We start from the raw sequence: 19,687 nt of genomic DNA, 5'->3' as shown, positions 1-19,687 counted from the left end.
CTTCATCGTGCTAGAGGCCGAAGTGTATAAACAAAAATTGGTAATTTGACATCGAAATGCAGCCGTTTCATAAATAATCTAGATTTTTCATTTCAGAAAGTTTTCGATTAGTCGAAAAAGCATGGAATACTTTTCAAAAAGCATATAACTCACATAATTTTCATTTTCACATCAAAAAGATCACACATGTACATCAAATACCAATAAATATATGTAGAAAATCCCAAAACAAAAGATTTGTGGAAAAATTGCCTCGAAAACCAGAACCGAATACTCCTTTAAGAACACGATAAAAATTGTCTAAGGTTGTTTCGATCATGTGTAAGTGTTCCAGGATCAGGTGAAAGAAGCTCGCAGTGGTTTTAGGGGCTCGAAGAGGGGTCGGTGGGGTCGAGGAGCGAAACACCAGCAAAATCAAAGCCGCCGTCGCGTGCCGGAATCGCGTTACATGCACGACGACGTGGTTCAGTAAGCGCCGCGACGCCCGTGGCGCACGTTGCAACGGATCGTTCGTTCGTTTCATGTCTCCATCCAGTGTGCTACAATTATTTGTTGGTACTCGTGACCGTTTACAGAAAGAAATCACCCTGCCAAGCATCGATTCGCGATCGATCGTGCAGTTGACAGACCTGCGGATCCTCGCCGGCGAAGAAATTCCTCGCGTTACTTCTCATTTTGGTTTCGCTACTTCAAGTTCGATTATGGGGCTAGATGGGTGCTGATGAACATTTTCGAGTGACCTTATCCCTTCGACGGGAACCGGATGCGGGTCCAGTTTACTGCAAGATGGAAACCTCCGCGAGATTTCGCCAACTGAAAACCGTCAAGCTGAGCTGCGAGGCGACCTATCGGCTGGACATCAGCTTCAAACCGCCGCAACTGTTGGAGTGGGTACAGTGAATAGCATAATACAATAATCATTCTCCTTTCCTTGTAAAGTGGTTCGTGTTTCCGTGCCTAATCCTTCCGGTATTTACGGAGAATTCTGCTTTTGTTTCCTGAAATTTCTGCGATCCTCCTACGCTCTTTAGCAAGATAGAAGGATAGTTGTTTTGTCAAATATATTATTTGAAAATGTATAATCTCACATTCTTTCCCCTCGGGAGATAACACGCTTTCAATTTTGCACGACATTCGCGATTTTCCCCGTAGCCTCGTGCACTTCTTTCATTTTCTCGTGAAATCCATTGTTGGCTTGGAATTTCTCGAACTCTCATACGTTTCTCGGAAATACTCGCTGAAAGGTACCAGAATAATACTTCACCAAATTAAATTGCACATTTTATCAGATGAACAAATTGTGTTTCTTCTGCAATTCTATAATTATACTTCTTAAAGAGTATCAAGATGTTTCTCGTAACAATTGTTCTCTTTAGATGGTAAAACGCCTTGAATTTTCCGCGATCATCTCGATCCTCGTGCATTTCTTTCACTTTCCTGCGAGACCCTTTGTCCTCTTGGAATTTCTCTAACCTTCGTAAGCTCTTTAGAAGATTCGCAGAAAGATACGGGAGTAATACTTCATCAAATTACGTTGTACACTTTAAATCAACAAATTGCACTCCGTTTGTAACTCCAAAATTTCAAGAAATGTGTTCTACAGCAGCACAGATCGAGATCAAGGAGAGATCATTAAGGATTTACGAGAAGAACGTGTGGGAGTTAGAATAATGGTTACAAGTTATATTACAGGGTTGCATACACGTAAAAAAAACAGTCGGAGAGCCCCAATTTTCACGACTGAAAAAGTCAATTTCGTATTTCGAATAACCATTGTTCGTAGATTGCCCCGTTTTCGAAAGAGCTCGAATTTTTAGCCGGCCACGCGTGTCATTTAATTGGACTTGGATGACACGTGCCTGGTCATTAATTGCCATTTCTGGTTGTTGCAAGCATGAACGCACGTGCTACAGAGGAATTCGTGATTTTGTCGAAACCCTATCTGGATGTAACAAACATTTTATCGCGCACTTTCGGTCACCGGTTGCATGTAGAATCATTGCGTTTCGCCTTGCACATTCTGTTCGCTGCATTTTCATTTGATCTTCGACCGAATGCAATATTCGAAAAGAAGACATTCCTATAAATGAATATTTAATAGGAAACACGGAACATTGTTTATTTGGATACGTAAGCTTTCAATTTTTCGAGAATCAACTTTGAATCTAAATGCGACGTGCATGCAACGCTGCAGTAAGTAGAAAGGGTAATCACTGAGCAGACATGTTTTACCCGAGGCCTACTCGATAGCCTCTAACATCCTTTTTCTCTATCTGATCCTTCGTGACTCGATTTATTACACGAATCTTTCATCAAGCAATTATTTTAATCTTGCTACCGCCGTAGATCACTTTTACAGTCAACTCGACGCCGAGTAACCATAAAATCTGCATTACTAACAACTTTCTTACATTTTCCTTGAATCTTTGAAGGTCTAAGGAAGTAACTCCATAAAATAAAATATGATTGCAAGACATAGGAGCCGAATAAAACATTTTTATACATCTTAATTTTGTCATTCAGCTGAAAGTAATATACTGATGCCCTTAAATCTTTTATGTCCACTGCTTTAAGTTGTATGCACCCATTTTTCTCATAAATGCATAAAGATCCGCAGTCTAGCGATAACACTTTAAATAAATGTTGACCTGGCACTTCCAGCAACATAAAACATCGAAGAACCGAAATAGGAAACACAAAACATTTTCCGCGGAGTGAGTAAGTGTTTTTGGCAGAAAACGTTCGATATTTATTGTTCAAGGGAAACTGTACCTGTCTCTGTTCGACAAGCATGCACGTCGTAGCTGCGCGAAGAGAATGATCTTTTGTTCCCCGATTTTTTCGGAGATGGAACACAGAAGTGAACTCACAGAACAATCACCGACGCACAGAACACCCTTTTTACCGAGTTTTCTGTGTGCAACCCGCGGCTGAAACACGTAACACGCGAAAAAGATTGCGCCCGTTTCGAGCGCAGGTTGAAGGACATGAATCATAGCTTGGAAACGGAATGATACATGTGTCCGTGCACCTTCGTTTAGGGTCGATCCCGAATATCGTGAGCTCGTGTTTCGTTCTGTTCGCCGGCGATCGCTGATAAACGCGCCCGTTTCGACGTTGCGCATTCGATGCCCGCGAAATCATCTGTTTAACTCACTGACACTGTGCTCGATCGCCCAGAAGATATCATCGTCCCGACAATGACGCCGCCATAGTGCGGCGCTCTTCCTGACAACAGAATTTTCATTGAAAAGTTGAACTTGATCTTTGAACTTCTGACACTGCTAAAAAATATTAAACGTTCTGTGCTCGTTTTCACCCGTATGACAATATCTCTCATTCTATACGTCATTTGACCCGCTTTATTTATTGATTTTAAGTTAGTCATCTCTAAATTTTTCCAAAAAATTGAACTTAATCTTTGAATTTCTGACACTGAGAAAAACCGACAAACGTTCTGTGCTCGTTTTGACCCGTATGACAATATCTCCTCTCATTTTATCCGACATTTGACCCGTTTTATTTATTGATTTAAACTTGGGCATCGCTAAATGTTTCCAAGCAAATTGAACTCGATCTTTGAACTTCTACGACTGATAAAAAATGTTAAATAGTCTGCCTCGTTTGGATCCCTACGTCAATATCCAACATTTAACCCTTTGTCCAAGAAAAAAGATACTGAGACGACACTAAAGATGATCATACCATAAATTATAAAATTTCATAGACAATACATGTCTGCCATAATTTACGCTATCACCAGTACGCATACAATATACAATGAAATAGCGTACTTACTATCTGAAATATTAGTTAAACCAACGTTGATTGTGCTCTACATCGAGCCCCGATAACCACGATAAAATCGCTGCTGTTTATTCAAAAGTAAATTCGAAAGTGTTAATGTAATTGAATTCGTAAATCTGTCAGGTGTGCGTGCCGCTGAATAGTAATCCGCTAATAAGTTTGCCCACAGCTTATCGTTTCTGTTTATTATAGCGCCGAATGCACGCAAATCTCGGAGATATGTTCGGAGTCGATTTTCTTGAAAGCCTCGTGACAGTAACTAAATTTGATTATGCAGTTCCCTGTTTGATGCTTCCGAAGCAATCAGACCTTTCGCTTTAATATGTCGCATGAGCTGGATGCAGCAATAACGATCTTAAATTTAGAACAGCTTAATGAAGAAATACAGTAGAAATGTAGGGAAGAGAAAAGCTTGTCGATCTAAGTAAGCGCAGGTCAACAATCATTTTTCCTGTTGAACGCCTAATTGCGAGAATCGATGGATTAGTCACTGTTTGATGATCTGGATAATCGAATAAAGTGCTTATGGGTGGAAAACCGATTTTTCACCATCACTGGAATTCCTAGAAACAAGTACGATTTATTTAACACTAAACTTACCACTTTAATTTACAGACGCGATTCAAATAAATCTTGAAAAAGATCCAAACTAGGATCGAAACGTTGATTTTGTTTGACAATTAGCAAAGTTGCTTTATAATTCGTAATAAACGATCGATCCTTTACGCTGAAAACATTAAAAAATTTATTAAACCTACCACTGCCGGTCAAAAATGTCCGGTTTCATATTTTTCGTTTCACAATTATCGAAACTATAAACTTGGTGACGTGAAAATTGATTCGATAGATCTGTTTACTCGGGCACATATTGTAATAAAAATTGCACAGAATCTAAATAAATAAATCTAAATAAATAAAGCCTTGTAATTTTTCTAAAGCCAAGACATTTTAGTCGCTTTTGGTGCTCGGTAGGTTTATTGTTAATTGTTCAGATTGTTAGAAGAGTATTTTCCATATTGTCGAAAGCTACAAAGTATTGCGTTGCAATGCGGATGCTGTTGCAGTCATCTAAATCGTTGCAGGCATTCGAGATATCTTTTTTTGTAGAATGTCTTTCTTCCGCAGTTTTCATATTTTGTATTCGATTATTAGAAACCCCATTATAAAAGCGGTGTATTCTGTTACGTGATTGGATATTGGAATACAATACCCGTTCGCGAATAATGAACATGAATAAGCCACAGACCGTTTCATAACATTGACGTAATACGTACTTATCTGTATTGAAATGAATTTGTAATTACACCGGAATTTGACTGCAGATATCTGTTGTTTAAATATAAGTTCAAGTTTACTCGCTTTATACGGTGCGATATTCAGCAGAAAATATATGTAGAAGAATATTTATGCACACGAGGTTCGGCTCTCGGGAAAATCAGCTCTGAACATCATACAAACATGTATTCGAGCTCACAATCAGTAGAAGTGGAATTTATGAACGGACATGTGTTGGCCGACCACTATTCGGCAGCACATGTTTCCATCGAATATTCGAATTCGATTTTCTCTACGACCGAAGCTCTAAAACAAAAATGAAACCTGTACTGCTGACCTAAATTTTCACAGGTAATTCCTCCGTTTGATCAACTACTTCGAAGATCATTTATTAAAACAAAGACTTCGTGTATTTTCGATTTTGTAAGTTAAAGTTGCTTTTGAAGAATTAGTCTTTTTCCGAATATTCGAAGGACTTTCTTCGAATATTCGACGGATTCCGCCAATATTTCACGTGTTTTCGATCGACAAGCTATCCACGAAGGTCAACCTTTCATCTGCGCCAGTAGCAGGATGCTTCAATATAACTGTAAGACGTATAAAGTGCGATCGTTCCCGTTTTATAAAACGTAACTTGTTTTATGGCTACGAGAAGCGATCGTTTGGGGATAGTAAAACGCTACGGCAAGCGATGAATTCGTTCCTGCTGATCAATCGCAATTTCTATGCATGAAACTTGCACGAATCGAGATATGGCGGAATTGCTCCCTTGATTTTCAAATGTCAATTGCTGGCGCGAGGCGTTCGTTGAAAATTGTTCGTGAAATGAACAAATGCTCGGAGACGAAAATGGCAATGTTTTGCCCATGATTTTCTATAATTCTATCATTGAAACAATTGGCTTGTGATAACTAAAATATGATATTAAATATTCTTGATTCAATTTTGTCGAAATTTTTTGCAAATACTGCATCGAGAGTTGTTCCCGATCTTGTTGTCGCTTCATTAGGATTATTTACCATTTCCAATCTTAATTTACTTCTAAACATTACTAGACTGCAAGAAACAAAGATTTTTGAAAATTCCTATAGGTACGTAAAGATCAAGTTCAAATATAGAAGATCTGGCAATCCTAACTGTGATTACACGGTGACAAGGAATAGCGGAGTTAATCATTTCTTACTATAATTCTGTCAAATCGACGAATTTTGAAAAACCAAATGATAACAACCATAATATAGACATTTAGTATTCACATATTTAAGAAGTTTCAAAATGGCCACCCTTTGCGTCGATTCAGAGGCTCAAACGTGTCTTGAAATTTTCGGCAATGGGCCGCAGCTCTTCTGGCGCGATACGGTCCCACACCCGGCGCAGAGATTTTTTCAGCGACTCGAAACTTTTATGGGGCTGAGCACAGGCCCTGGCCTCCAAAGTCGACCAAACGCTGGAGTTCATAGAGTTGAGATCCGGTGAGTACGGCGGCCATTCCGCAGATGTGATGAAACCTGGAAAATGGGATTTGCTACGGTTTTCGTGGATCAAGGGGTCAAAATCAACCAAGAAGCGTATCGACGGGACATTCTCGAAGCCGTTGTACCTCTGTGGTCCCAACAGCACCTCGGCGATCCGGAATGGACGTTACAGCAGGATTCCGCGCCGACCCACAGGGCGAATACGACTCAGGAGTGGTGCAAAGCACATTTTCCAGGTTTCCTCACATCTGTGGAATGGCCGCCATACTCACCGAATCTCAACCCGATGGACTACAGCGTGTGGTCGATTTTGGAGGCCAGAGCCTGTGCTCGGCCCCATAAAAACTTGGAGTCATTGAAAAAATCTCTGTACCAGGAGTGGGACCGAATAACGCCAGAAGAGCTGCGGTCCATTGCCGAAAATTTCAAGACACGTTTGAACCTCTGTATCGGCGCAAAGGGTGGCCATTTCGAAACTTCTTAAATATATGAATACTAAAGGTCCATCTTATGGTTGTTATTATTTGGTTTTTCAATATTCGTCAATTTGACAGAATTATAATAAGAAATGATTAACTCCGCTATTTCTTGTCACCGTGTATGATTGCAAGTTTATAGGAATGTATGAGGATCCTCGATCCGAGAATAACGCCGATCGAAGAGTCGCGAATCGTCGCTGACCGAACAGGAACAGGGGAAAAAAATCACCGCGAAGCGATTAATCCGAATTTATCGCATCGTAACGACGAAGAAACAGCGGAATTGTTTTCCCAGCTGTCGAACGGGCTGGCGTCGAAGCGTTCTAAACGGCACGAGCGTTTACGGTCTAAGAGGTTCGACGATAAGTCCGAGGTTCACGGATGATATCCTTTCGCGAATCGAGAATTACGAGGTGTCGCCGCGGAGGAATACTAATAGCCGTTTGTTGGCCGTAATACAGGAAATAACCACCGGGATGATGAACGCGTGCACGTTAAACGCTCGTTTCGGTCTGCTCCGCCGGTCTCCCCGGTTAGGCGATCGTTTGGCACGAGGCGACTTAGCCCTTAACCGGCGCCATAAACGCCCAGGGAGGAATATAAAAATGATAGCCCTCGAGTAATTGGGTCGACGTTTTTCGACCTCTCCCTGCCGCTCTTTCTCTCCTCGAGCAAAGTTTTTTAATCCTCCGCCCGGGCAAGATTCATGCTACCGTGACGCAAAAAATATTCTGCTCCCGCTTCTTTCGTTTACGCGCCGCTTGAAACAATTATAGTCATTCCGGGCGAGTCGTGTTAGAAACAAACCCCAACCTCTTTCGGTAATAGCACACGTTGCTTGCAAGGTTTTTAGCTCGGTTGAGATATTAGGCAATTCAAGCTAAATGAGATTGTATTTCTACACACACACACACACACACACACACACACACACACACACACACAGGCATGGGAAATTTATTGAAATTATTTTTGAGAGTAGATTGTATGTATTCCATTTGTGTATAAATAATTAATCAATGAATTCACGAAGAGAGGGCTTCGAATTAATTTGTAAACCTGATAAATTCTTTTAATTGTTTCACGCTACGAATGCATTTTTTAATGGCAAATATCCGTCGGTTTTAAACAAATTGAGCCATGAATCCTCGATTCATCCTTTTTTTCGAGCGGAACAGTAACCGGTCACAATCCTTACTCGCGCCAGTGGCTGTGGAGTGAAAATGGCGCCATGGAATAATTAATTGTGCCATTTATTAATGAAACAGACGGTGGAAAGTCGTTCTGGGTTCCTACAGTTTGCGGAATGGATCATAATTACTAAGCCAAGTATAAATGGAGATTTACCCGACTGTATGCGAATTAATTAATCGTAGGAGAATCGACAACCGTGGAGTATTTAAGCGAAATAAACCTGTTCCAGGATCATGAATGTCGACGATCCTAAAACAACAAAGTACTATGACGGATTTCGCTTCCGCCTCAAGTTATCGATTCGCTGAAAAGACTTCCCCAGAGCCCTGTGGCAATTTTATGGATATTAGTTTAGCGGTTAATGCATTAATCATCTACTTGAATTTGAATTTTAAACTGTAGACACTCTGAACGCTGAAGTAGTCAGCGGCGTTTGGCTCTGATTTATCTCCTGTGTGCTACGACTTCTTTTCCAATCTAGAAGAAAACTTCCGTATGTAATTCACTGTTCTGTTTAATCAATTAGATACTTCGAAGTTGTTGTTTTCTTTTTTTCTTTAAACAGAAAGTTACTGTCGAGAAAACTCACTTTTCTTCATAATGAATTTTGAAGTATCAAAAGAGGATCAAGTTCTTTCTGTGACAAGAAGAACTTGTACCTGGCTTTACTAATTGTAAGTCGAGAACCTTATTATGCAAATATCGAAGCCGGAACGTTAATTAAGTTAATATAACTGCAGCGAGATCTCCATTTTATCGGGTTCTGTTGAATTGGCTTTACGCAAGTGTACTCTGTATAAATATTCATGTGATTGCGGTACCTATGAAAATGGTAGTCCAATTAAAATTAACCTTTAACGCGTTCATACAAAACTTTACCTCGGTGAAAATCCACAAGCAGATTTGATCATTTCCATCAGGGGTCTTTATTTATACAGGTATACTATCTATAAAAGTGGTGAGCCAGTTTCAATTTATTTCCAACCTGTATACCTTACCCTGTTAGAAATCTACAAGCAGATTTGATAATTTCCAATTTTAAAACGTCTCTCTGTCAAGGAGTCTTCATTTATAAAATTAAACTATCTATAAAAGTGTTAAGCCAGTTTCAATTTACTTTCAAGCTGTATAAAATTTACCCTGTTAAAAATCTTCAAGCAGATTTGATAATTTCCAATTGTGAAAATAATTTACTTTCAACCTGTATAAAATTTACCCTGTTAAAAGTCTACAAGCAGATTTGATAATTTTCAATTTTGAAGACATCTCTCTGTCAATCAGGAGTGTTTCTTTATGAAGTGATAGCATCTACAAAAACGATAAGTCAATTATAATTTAAATTAAGCCATGGCTATATGTATGAAGATTTACCCTGTTGAAAGCGTACAAGCTTATTTCAAGACCTCCAGTTTTAAAATTGTGCCCGTCACTCACGAGCCTCTATTTTCTCAGACCTAAATTCACCGTAGAATATCGATGAAGACGATTTCAAAAACGTATCCGTCAGAGTGTAGCGAGCACGTCAGCGGGTAATAGATTAGGTTGCTCCACGGAACAGGTCTGTTGAGGATAGAATGTTTGCCTAAACGCTCCCGCTGGAAACGTTCGCGGTGAAAGAAGTGCGGCAATGTCTTGATATACATACATACATATGAAAGCGATGTGTACAGTATTAAACATTCAGATGTGTCGGTGGGACAACACTAATACAATGACGTAACTTCCTTATCTTTAATCAGTGCTTTGTGAAACGTTTACCACCACATTTGTCACGTTTTCCTGATTGAAAAGAAACCGAACACGGTACAATACGGTTCACGTTTAGTTGTTTAACCCTTGTGTAGTCGACCAAAATGTGTAGATTATTTAAAACCATTCTGGTTGAGTATAAATTAACATATTAGCAAGTAAAGAATGGACATTCAGAGAAATTTTGTAATATTTTTTAGAGGAACATTAACAAATTGTGGAAAGAAATACAGTAAATGGGTACCCGGTTGACTACACAAGGGTTAATTCTATGTGAATTCTCATTCACATGATTCATATACAATCAGACTCAGTGTACAAATTAGTGAAGATTGAATATAGTAAGCAAAATATCATAGAACAGTGTCAGTACAGGATTTAAGCAACATTTCAGTCCGCATCTGCGAAACAAACGTTTCGCGACTCCGGCGAAGATGACGGCTGAAAAATCGCGGCAGGTTCAATCAGATCGGCGCGGAACACGACGGAAACCGGAAATGCGCACTCGTGTAGGCGATGGGGGACAACGATTGTCTGGCCAGGTGAAAAATCGCTCGCAATTAGGAACCAGCCAGCGTAACACGTCACCCTGGGGGTAAATTGGGTTTCGGCGTGGTGAAAACAAAAGGTGCGGGGGCGAGCTCCGGAACGTTTAAACGGGGGCACACGATGAAATGTGGACACGAAAGGTGAGAGTAGACCAGGTGTTGCCACGTACCCGCAATATGCATCGCCTTGAACTGCAAAACTTACGAATCGATTACGATTTTCATTCGTTTAACCCGCGGGGAGCGAGCGCCCGGTGTCATTCCCAATGGAATTTCCATTCTGATTACCATTCGCTGGCTTTCAGAATTACGCAAACTTCCCCGCACATTTTGTGTTTCTTCGATTTACATAAAAGCAGAATGTTTCATCTGTTCCTGTCAGCTGCTTCCACAACGTTCGAAATTTTATTAATGCCTCTCTGGACAATTTCTTGCATAACTGTGATCATTTTATTATAGAACTTGAAACATGTTTATATTTACTACATGGATTATTATTGGATTGTAGCCATGAGTATTATTTTTATTAGTTGTATGTTTACTAGATTTCGTTTGAATTCTTCATTATATGATTACTAGACTGCGGATTTTATGCATTTATGAGAAAAATGGGTACGTACAATTTCAAACAGTGGACCTATGAAAAAGATTTAACCCTTTGCACTCGAATGGCGACTGTAAGGCGCCAGTAAAAATGGCCACACCATTATTCAAAACAGTTTCAATATTACTAAATTCGTCTGTTTTCTATAAATTGTGAAAAGCTCAACTGTTACATGTGAGAAAACTGGTTAAATTTCATGTGCACAATGTAAAAAAGATGACATAGAATAAAAATGTTCTGGGTCGAAAGAAATGATTTTGATTTTCGAATTAAAATTGCTTCGAGTGCAAAGGGTTAATGCCACCAGTGCATAGGTTTCACGTTAATTAGATGATTAAAAGGAGAAAGAAATTTTTATTTGGCTCCTGTGTCTTGCGATCAATGCAAACATTTTTCATTTTGCATAAAGATCCGCAGTCTAATGATTACACTGCGGATTGTATGCACGTACGATAAAAATGAGGGAATCTAAAAATACTATTATAGAATAGTACTTCGAACGCATAAAACTGATCGAAACAAGAAATGAAGGTCTGTGCAGCTTCCGTCCCTTGCAGATATTGCTGAAAATTGTATCCTTACTTTCGCAAAGATGATTTATATCTGAGAGAAGCACAAGAAAATTGATGCTTACACTCTACGTAAGAATTACTTTTAATTTGAATAGCATGATCAAGGCAATTTATAAACGGAAAGCACCTTAAAATTGTTGATCGCAGACCATGTTAAACACGACACAGTCGTTAAAATGCTTTCAGATAAGCTTCCTGTGCCCAAGGATTTGCGAAGGATTAATTATGTTATCAATAGCAAGGTACGGAAACAGCATTTCGAATATTATCAGATTGTCGAGGCGTGAATTCCGTCGGGTATCCCGGGCAGGTATTCGATTATCCAGAGAAGGTTTCGTGCAATTCACCATTTAAAAAGTTCCGAATGGAATCGGTCTGATGGGATATTTTGTGTGAGCGACGTCGACAGCTAGGTCGAAGATGATCGACGCGAGGCACGGTCGAAATAATTACTATCCTAGCATGATGTATCGCGTTTTCACGGTGAAAAGATGTCGTTACGGGATAATAGGCACGTCGGAAGACGAACGTGATCGTACACGGTCGACTGAAGTATCGACTGACGTTCCGAGCCCGCGGTTGAAAATCAACCGGTGCTCGCAACAGGAATTCAAACGAGAATTACTCGACTTGACGGTAATTGCGACACGCTGTGCGAAAATATACGCGCCACGCGCCCGGTAATGCTTAATAATTGCGCCGTAATTCGCACAGGCAACGTAAACTACGAGCACACTAATTTTTTTCCGACGACGCGACCGCTCTTGCGATTTACAGTTAAAGCTGGCTTGGCGGTTGACAAAGAAGAATAATTTAACGTAGTAAACATTTTCAATAAAACATTGAATTACTTCAGGAACGCTAAATTTTTTCTTGAACTTCTACCCACAAGCTGGATCCAATTAAACCATAAAAAGATCAAACAGAATCGTTACTGAAGTTTTGTATGCACACTTGTTTTCGACAACAATGACAGCAGAAAATAAAATATATAAAAAAAACTATTTAAGGACCACGCTTATATTAAAGTGCACTAAAAAGGAGAAAATAATTTTTTCCTGGTTCTCCATGAAATACCGAATCCAGTCAAATAATTAATAATATTTTTCCCCGAAATTTTAAGCAATTAGTTCAAAATTTCTTCCGTTATAAAATTAGTGTCGGAATAGATAAGAAAGTATAATATAAATTTAAATAAAATCATGACTAGACTGCGGATTTTATGCATTTATAACAAAAATTGGTACGTACAATTTAGAGCAGTGGACATATTTTAAAAATTTAAGAACATCAACGTATTAGTTTCAGTTCGATAAAATAATTAAAACAAGACAGAAATTTTTATGTAACCTCTCTGTGTCTTGGAATCGACGTAGACATTTTTTATTTTGCATAAAGTTCCGCAGTCTAATCATGACATTAGTGACTAGAAAAATCATATTTTTTAAAATCCGGCTGGAAACGAAAGCTTACTCGCGCCATGATGATAACAATAAGATTGAGACGACCATGTTCGTTGCCGCAAATTATTTTGCCAATTACCTGTCCGATCAATGCGAAGCATTTCCCCGATGCAACGTTACTATTTTTAAAAACCGCTTCACATCTTCTCCGTTTCGTGCCGAATTATATAGTCGAACATCAAATTTCATCGAGCGTCCTTGCGGCTCTTCCTGAACGCGGGAATAAATTAACCATCCCCGGACGCGTGACTAACAACAAAACGCGCCGACCTTTCGAACACAACAATGAGAATCCTATCGATTATTTTTATTCGGCGTGAATTAATTCTGTACGAGCGGCTCGAGGTGAATTTCGTCCTCGTTACCCTCGCGAAATCACGTAGAATTTTAACTGACCTATATAGCGGGGACTTGATTCGTCCGAATCACGCGATGCACTTTATGCGCACGTACCTCGCCTGTGCGTTTTAATTATGGCAAATTTCTTAACATTTTAATCCTACTTCGCGAGGGAAATTGTACGCTTCATTCTCTCCTCCGTTCCTTTTATTCAGATTTATTATTTTTTCCTCTTACTGCAGTGTGGATTTCATTTTTTTCAGGAGAAAAATTTAAGAGAAGAAAATGATCGAAATTTCAATGTGATCATTTCGTAATTTTTAATGTAAAGTAGCGAGTTTCAGTCCCCGATAAATTTAGCGTTCGACGAAGTGATTGGATCGGCAAATATTGTGCAATCATTGTAATCGGCCGAATCCGGTTACTAATGGCGTCCGGGAATATTCTATTTCTGCGTCCGGATAATATTATTCCACGTGCGCCGACAAAACGTATCGATCCTGCCAAAAACCGGCTAGAGTCTCGATACCCGTTGACGGCTCGTGACTTGACGTCAATAAAAATCAAGCGGAGCCACTGTGAAAGCGCTGGTAACGAAAGAGTACGTCCGGGAAGCTTATTTACGAAAGCTTCCGGACGTTATCTGCACAGGCGTCTGTTCAACTACTTTCAGCGGCTGAATAAAGCCACTCTCTGCATGGGATAAATTTAAATTCGGTACTCCAGAGGAGCCCCTTATACAACCATAAACGATTTATCACTACCGCTACATATTTAACCACCGCACGAGAATTTACGATATTCCTCATGTCCATTGTCTTTGTTTGCTGGGACGTTTTTTGAAATGGGAACGCTACCAGTCTCATTTTATAGCAATCGAAATAAGAGAAATACCTTTTTCATGATCTATAAGAGTGCTTGTGACAGAAATAAGATAAAGGCACTATTTGTTTTCATTCATTTAAATGCATAAAGATCCGCAGCCTGATATAAAAACGAAGCTTTTACTTCTTGATTAAACTCTGTACGGTTTGGTATCTCAACAGGAACGTTTTACGAACTTTGAAACCCCCGATGTAAAAGCTGCACACACTGTAAAAAATGTAAAACGACACTTGCCCACTACGTGAAAATAATTTGCATGCCCCGAGCGCTGCGGTCTTGCGCGGCATGAAGCAATTGTGGAACAGCGTTGTCGAAGAATTCCGTCGGATGAATTCAATTCCGGAGATGAGAAAATATTCTCGGGCATCATGCCGCGCATAATTTAAAGAATATAGGAAATTGAAAAAGCTTTCGGCAGACGCGATACGCATCGCGTTGTCCACAATTCCACGGTTTAAAGCGAGGACACTTCCCACGGAAAATTCCTGGCTCCCTAAAATTTCAACGTTTACGATTAGAGTTCCGCGAAATTAACCGAATATTAAATCTATAATACTTCTAAAAAATCGACCTTCCAAGATAAAATTACAAGATACCAAAATGGAAAACTCTGGTACTAAACCCGAATACGGTATCAGCACTTGATAACTATTTAGTGGATTGAAAATCGTAAAAATTTCAAATTTAATGATGCTGGAATTGTAGGTTCGGAATTTTTTATTCCAGACTTTACAGGAGAAAAATATTTTTGCTTTAATCTTCTCTCGCTCTCTGTGAAGAGCTCACAGCTTGTCCTACTTTTTATTGGCTGTTTGAAACAAGACAAAGCAGCACATAACTAAAGAGTTAAGCGTTATCGGACATGTATGTACGTATTCGTACTTTTCTCATCATTTTAATGTGTTGAATCGATCCTGCAAAAATGTTCTATATCTTCGCAACACCCTGTGTATTATGCTCGAGCTTTTGTAGTGTCGAATGTCTCGTCGATGCAGTCGTTGGATAATTTCCTGGTTATCGTATACTAAATAATTAAAAAGAATGACGCAGCTCTTCTGCAGCTGATAATTTATTTAACGAACGACGTCGTGAAACCTTGTAACGACAAATTCTCATTCCGCTCGAAAAACAGCACCTGTTATTAAAAGTTGTGTTCGATAAAGTACTTGAAAGTCTCTGTTTAATTGCAACGATACTTTGAATGATCTTTCAGATAGAAAATACTCGAAGGAAATTGATGAAAATCGTGTTTAATGAAACCATGCGAGACGAGGCAAAGGGAAATCATAGAAAGAAAGGATTGTTTGGATAACGCGTATGAAAGAACTGAATTAAGTAGGCCAGTTTTTCAACGTAACTATGTCATGCAGGAGCCGGCAAAGTGGACCATTATACATTTATAAAGTTGATGCATGGGAAAGTAGGCTCGTGTAAAGACACGCTCTATCCCCTCGCTTTCCGTTAGTGGAGTGCATGGGAAAATTATCTATTTTTCATAACTGGAACATCAGCTTTAAAAGTGCCGAGCCACTTTACAACTGTTCCGAAATCGAAAGGTATTAAGCGTAATAGCGTGGTAATACTGATCGGGCAAATCAAGTGACGCGCACTCTCCCACCAGAGAATTTTCTCTCTTTGGTAAAAATGTTTTTCACGAATAATTCTAACATCGGCTGCAATTACTCAAATGAAGTTCCTCTCGCGAACTACTTTCCCCCAAAGAACAGCAATAAACGTGTGCAGCGAAGTATGATATTACCGGTGGAGAGCAGACAAAATCCGTGGGAATAATTTGTTGAAAACAGGACCGAGTTACAAAGTTCACGAGCGATATAGCGGTCTCGACAGTGCTCGAGAGTGATCCTCGTACAGACTCCCATGAGATATCTCCGCCGAAAATATTCCGCGTACCATCTCTCCTTCATAACCGCGTTCCACACTCTAACGAGCATCTTTAACGCGGGCTTAATTTTCGAGCGGGATATAATTTCGGAGTCTTCCAAGGAAAGCGGCACGGAAGTTCCACGGTTTAATGAAACTTCGTGGAGATGCAAAGGAGCCCGACGGGCCAAACAACAAAGTACTTTTTCCAGCGGAAAAATTGCTCTGAAGAAGTCCAATCAGCGCTCGGGGCTTCCGTTTCTGATCGCGATTTTCATGCAATTACACCGCCGAAAAAATTATCCCAACCATTTTATGCAATTTGCAATTTTTGTAGACGAATTCGAAGAAACTCGAGAATCAAATGAAATACATAAAAATCATTCTAACTTCTGCTATATTTTATTAGATGATTGCATAAGTTCGTGCCCAATTTGAAAATAAAATGCAATGGTTCAATTTTAAAGAATACAACTTTATTAATCAATTGTACATATAGTCACCATTCTCTTCTAACTGTAGAAAATTAACCATTTTTTTAAATTTTAATTTCACCAATCTTTGACCAAATCTTTAAAATTTAACCATTGAATTGTATTTTCAAATTGGGCACGAGCTTGTGCAATCATCTAATATGTCCCAGCATCATTCGAAAATTTTCAAGAGCCATAATCGCATAAAGAAATAAAAATTTCAACGTGAAAAATATTCGCAGTAACGACACAAAATGATTCGTTCGTTCGTTCCGCAATCATATCAACGATTTCGAATATTCCCTGCCAGTGGTGGTACGATAAAAAAATCGAGGCCAATCCAATGCGTATTTGCAACGAGAAAAATAGTTAACGATTTCGGATTTTTCGAAGGGATTGCTATTTTTGCTCTTTGACGTGCAAAACGGTAGCAACGAGTGTTCGTTGCCAAAGGATTAACCTGTATAGTTATACAGCATTCGGTTTAGCTGACCAGTCGAGGATTTACCGATTTTTCGAGCACACCGATACACCGGAATTTCCGATCCCTTTCGGACTTAACTGCGATTAGAGTTGTATCGGGAGGCACAATGCATTCTGTGCTACGTAGGTATAGTTCTATCTGCAACGGATTTGCCCGGAGTGGATTTGTCGGCGAGCCGCCTTCTTCCTTTTTCCTTTTTCCTCGCGGTTGCTGTTTTAGTTCGTTGCGGACTTCGACCGCAGATTTGAACGCGACTAATGAACGGAGAAATCTCCACGAGGCATAGCCGACTCGCTCGATAAAGCCGTAACAACGGCCGACACGACTTGAGAGATCGAAACGAACGCTTCTGATAAGACGTTCGTTTTAAAACGAGTGAAGAATGCGCGGCTAACCATTCGCCGACGAGGTTGTAAGAATATTTTGCTTGCAGAACTAGACCACGTGTCAGAGCCTTAAATAATGAGGAAAATGAAAAGTACGTAATAATCTAGGGGAATGGACACGATTGAATTTCATGTTTACGGCCTCGGAAAATTCGAAAAATTAAAACGAAACATTTATTCTACGTGCGTGCACATGCTCAACCATAAACACAGTCGGTGGTCCACCGTCTGTCGGCGCATCAAAGAGAAATATCCACGTTGATTCGCGTTCGCATGATGTGAACGCAGCTACTAAATATCCGGCGGCGCTCCGGTAAATAGTTTACAGTGTCTTGGAGTCTTTATATTTCTGGGACGCAGAACTGGAAACTTGGTTGACATAATATGTACTCTGACAGTTTGCGATTTAACTTGATGAATCGATTTTGTGGACATTGGAATTAAATGCGGGTCTGTACTGACCCAATTAGGGCAGTTGATTAGTCGCCAGAAGCGACGCATAGTTCCAAGAATAACTCGGCCAGTTCTACGCACGGGTTTTAATAAAACATGCAATTTAGTGGACTTCACAGAAAGTGCAACCCTCGAAGCGTGTACATAGAGGAACCGTTCTATTTATCTTGATACGTGTCAGCGGTTTTCGGGGCCTTTGTTAGCACACCGCATCGCCTGGCCGAAGTGTGACTGCCGACTAGCAAGAAGTTCGATTAACGCTGTGTTTCCTTGGTTACACCGAAACCCCTTTTCGCGAGCACTCCAACGGCGGGACAACCCGGGGAAAATTTTCATCGGGCCTCCCCGAAAATGAGCTGCGATCAAATTTTACCGAGCAATTAGGCGACGGCGACGCCGTGCCTCGCTTATCCGTACTTATGGCGAGACCTAAGTGTCCGGATAATGGGACAATCGTGTTTCTTGGGACAAACTTCGTCCGATTAAGTTCGACATTAAGAGCTACACGAAGTACCTGTTAAAAATCTATCAAATAATAACCTCGAGAAAATTATTAGAAATGTCGGAATTACCTGTTTCGAATTCTTTGATTCACAATTATTGAAGTTATAGTGTTTGTAGAAAATTATCGAGCTAACGGAACAATTGATAATACAAAATCAATTAATCTCGGAATGAAAGTTTATTTGAAATTGATTGGTAATCGTAGAGTACTAGTGCACAACAGGGAAGACATACTTTCAGAATAAAGGTTCTTCCATGTCCGCGCTGCTCTGCGAACATTTTCCGGAGGCCTCTCTCTTTGATCTCGCGCCACTCAATGCCGACTATCTCTTTCTTCGTGTGCAGTTCGCGCGTGGAAAGAAAGCGCGGACTAAAAATATAAGTTCGCAAATGACTCCGTCGGGAACGGCTCTTTTCGTATTACGGGCGGCTGGCTCCTCATAATCGCGGGTGCTTCCCCTTCGTCGGGCCTGAATCCTCAAATGTAACTTCCATAATAAATGATGCTTTTCTTCTATAGAAATTCGCAAATCTGTCTTCTAATGCCCCTTCTAGATAGCTAATATACATACTAGCTAATTTAGTGATAAAACATCCTTACTTTCAATTATTATTTTACGAAAGCTGCGAGGCAACATGTTTGTCGCGCTTTCCCGTTCAAAATGATACCAACCATGCCATGATTTGGATCAAATTTGGTTTAGCAGAGCCTCTATTATCCGAACTGAAATACGAATGTTTGTTCTAGCTCAGGCCTGGCCAACACAAATGGTTTCACGGGCCAGTTTGATGACGCGTAACGTTACAGCGGGCCGCACTTTAGGTAAACATGCTTTTAAAAAATGTAATACAAATACAAAATGAAATACAAAATCAAATAGAGGTTCTGCAATACCGTGAATGAAACGAGTGAACATGATCGAGACTGCATCGTGTTTGGTCTCGTTTTAAACAGAAAAGAAATTTTATTTACTTCCAATTAAATATTCCATTTCGAAGAATTATGTTAAAATTGAAGACGTGTTTCCTTTACTAACTTTTACAAATTCGTTTGTGTTTTTTGGAGAGGAAATAATTAGCACGCTCCCGTTATATCTTAGCTTTTGTCAGCGCGTT

General features: G+C 39.8%; 1 protein-coding gene across 2 annotated transcripts in view; it reads left to right on the top strand.

Annotated features, from left to right (window-relative positions):
* Positions 1 to 456: 456 nt before the first annotated feature.
* Positions 457 to 19,687, top strand: part of LOC143207727 (CB1 cannabinoid receptor-interacting protein 1) — a 29,987-nt gene continuing 10,756 nt past the window's right edge. The window contains exon 1 of one of the 2 annotated variants that reach the window (XM_076421494.1): positions 457 to 887. In XM_076421494.1, the coding sequence (XP_076277609.1) occupies positions 712 to 887 (176 nt within the window). In that variant the 5' untranslated portion in view covers positions 457 to 711. The other variant, XR_013008718.1, reaches the window with a different exon arrangement.

The sequence above is a fragment of the Lasioglossum baleicum genome, chromosome 4, assembly GCF_051020765.1.
Source record: "Lasioglossum baleicum chromosome 4, iyLasBale1, whole genome shotgun sequence".
NCBI classification, from domain to species: domain Eukaryota; kingdom Metazoa; phylum Arthropoda; class Insecta; order Hymenoptera; family Halictidae; genus Lasioglossum; species Lasioglossum baleicum.
Note: the sequence above shows the minus strand (reverse complement) of the source record. Positions and strands in the feature narration are given on the sequence as shown.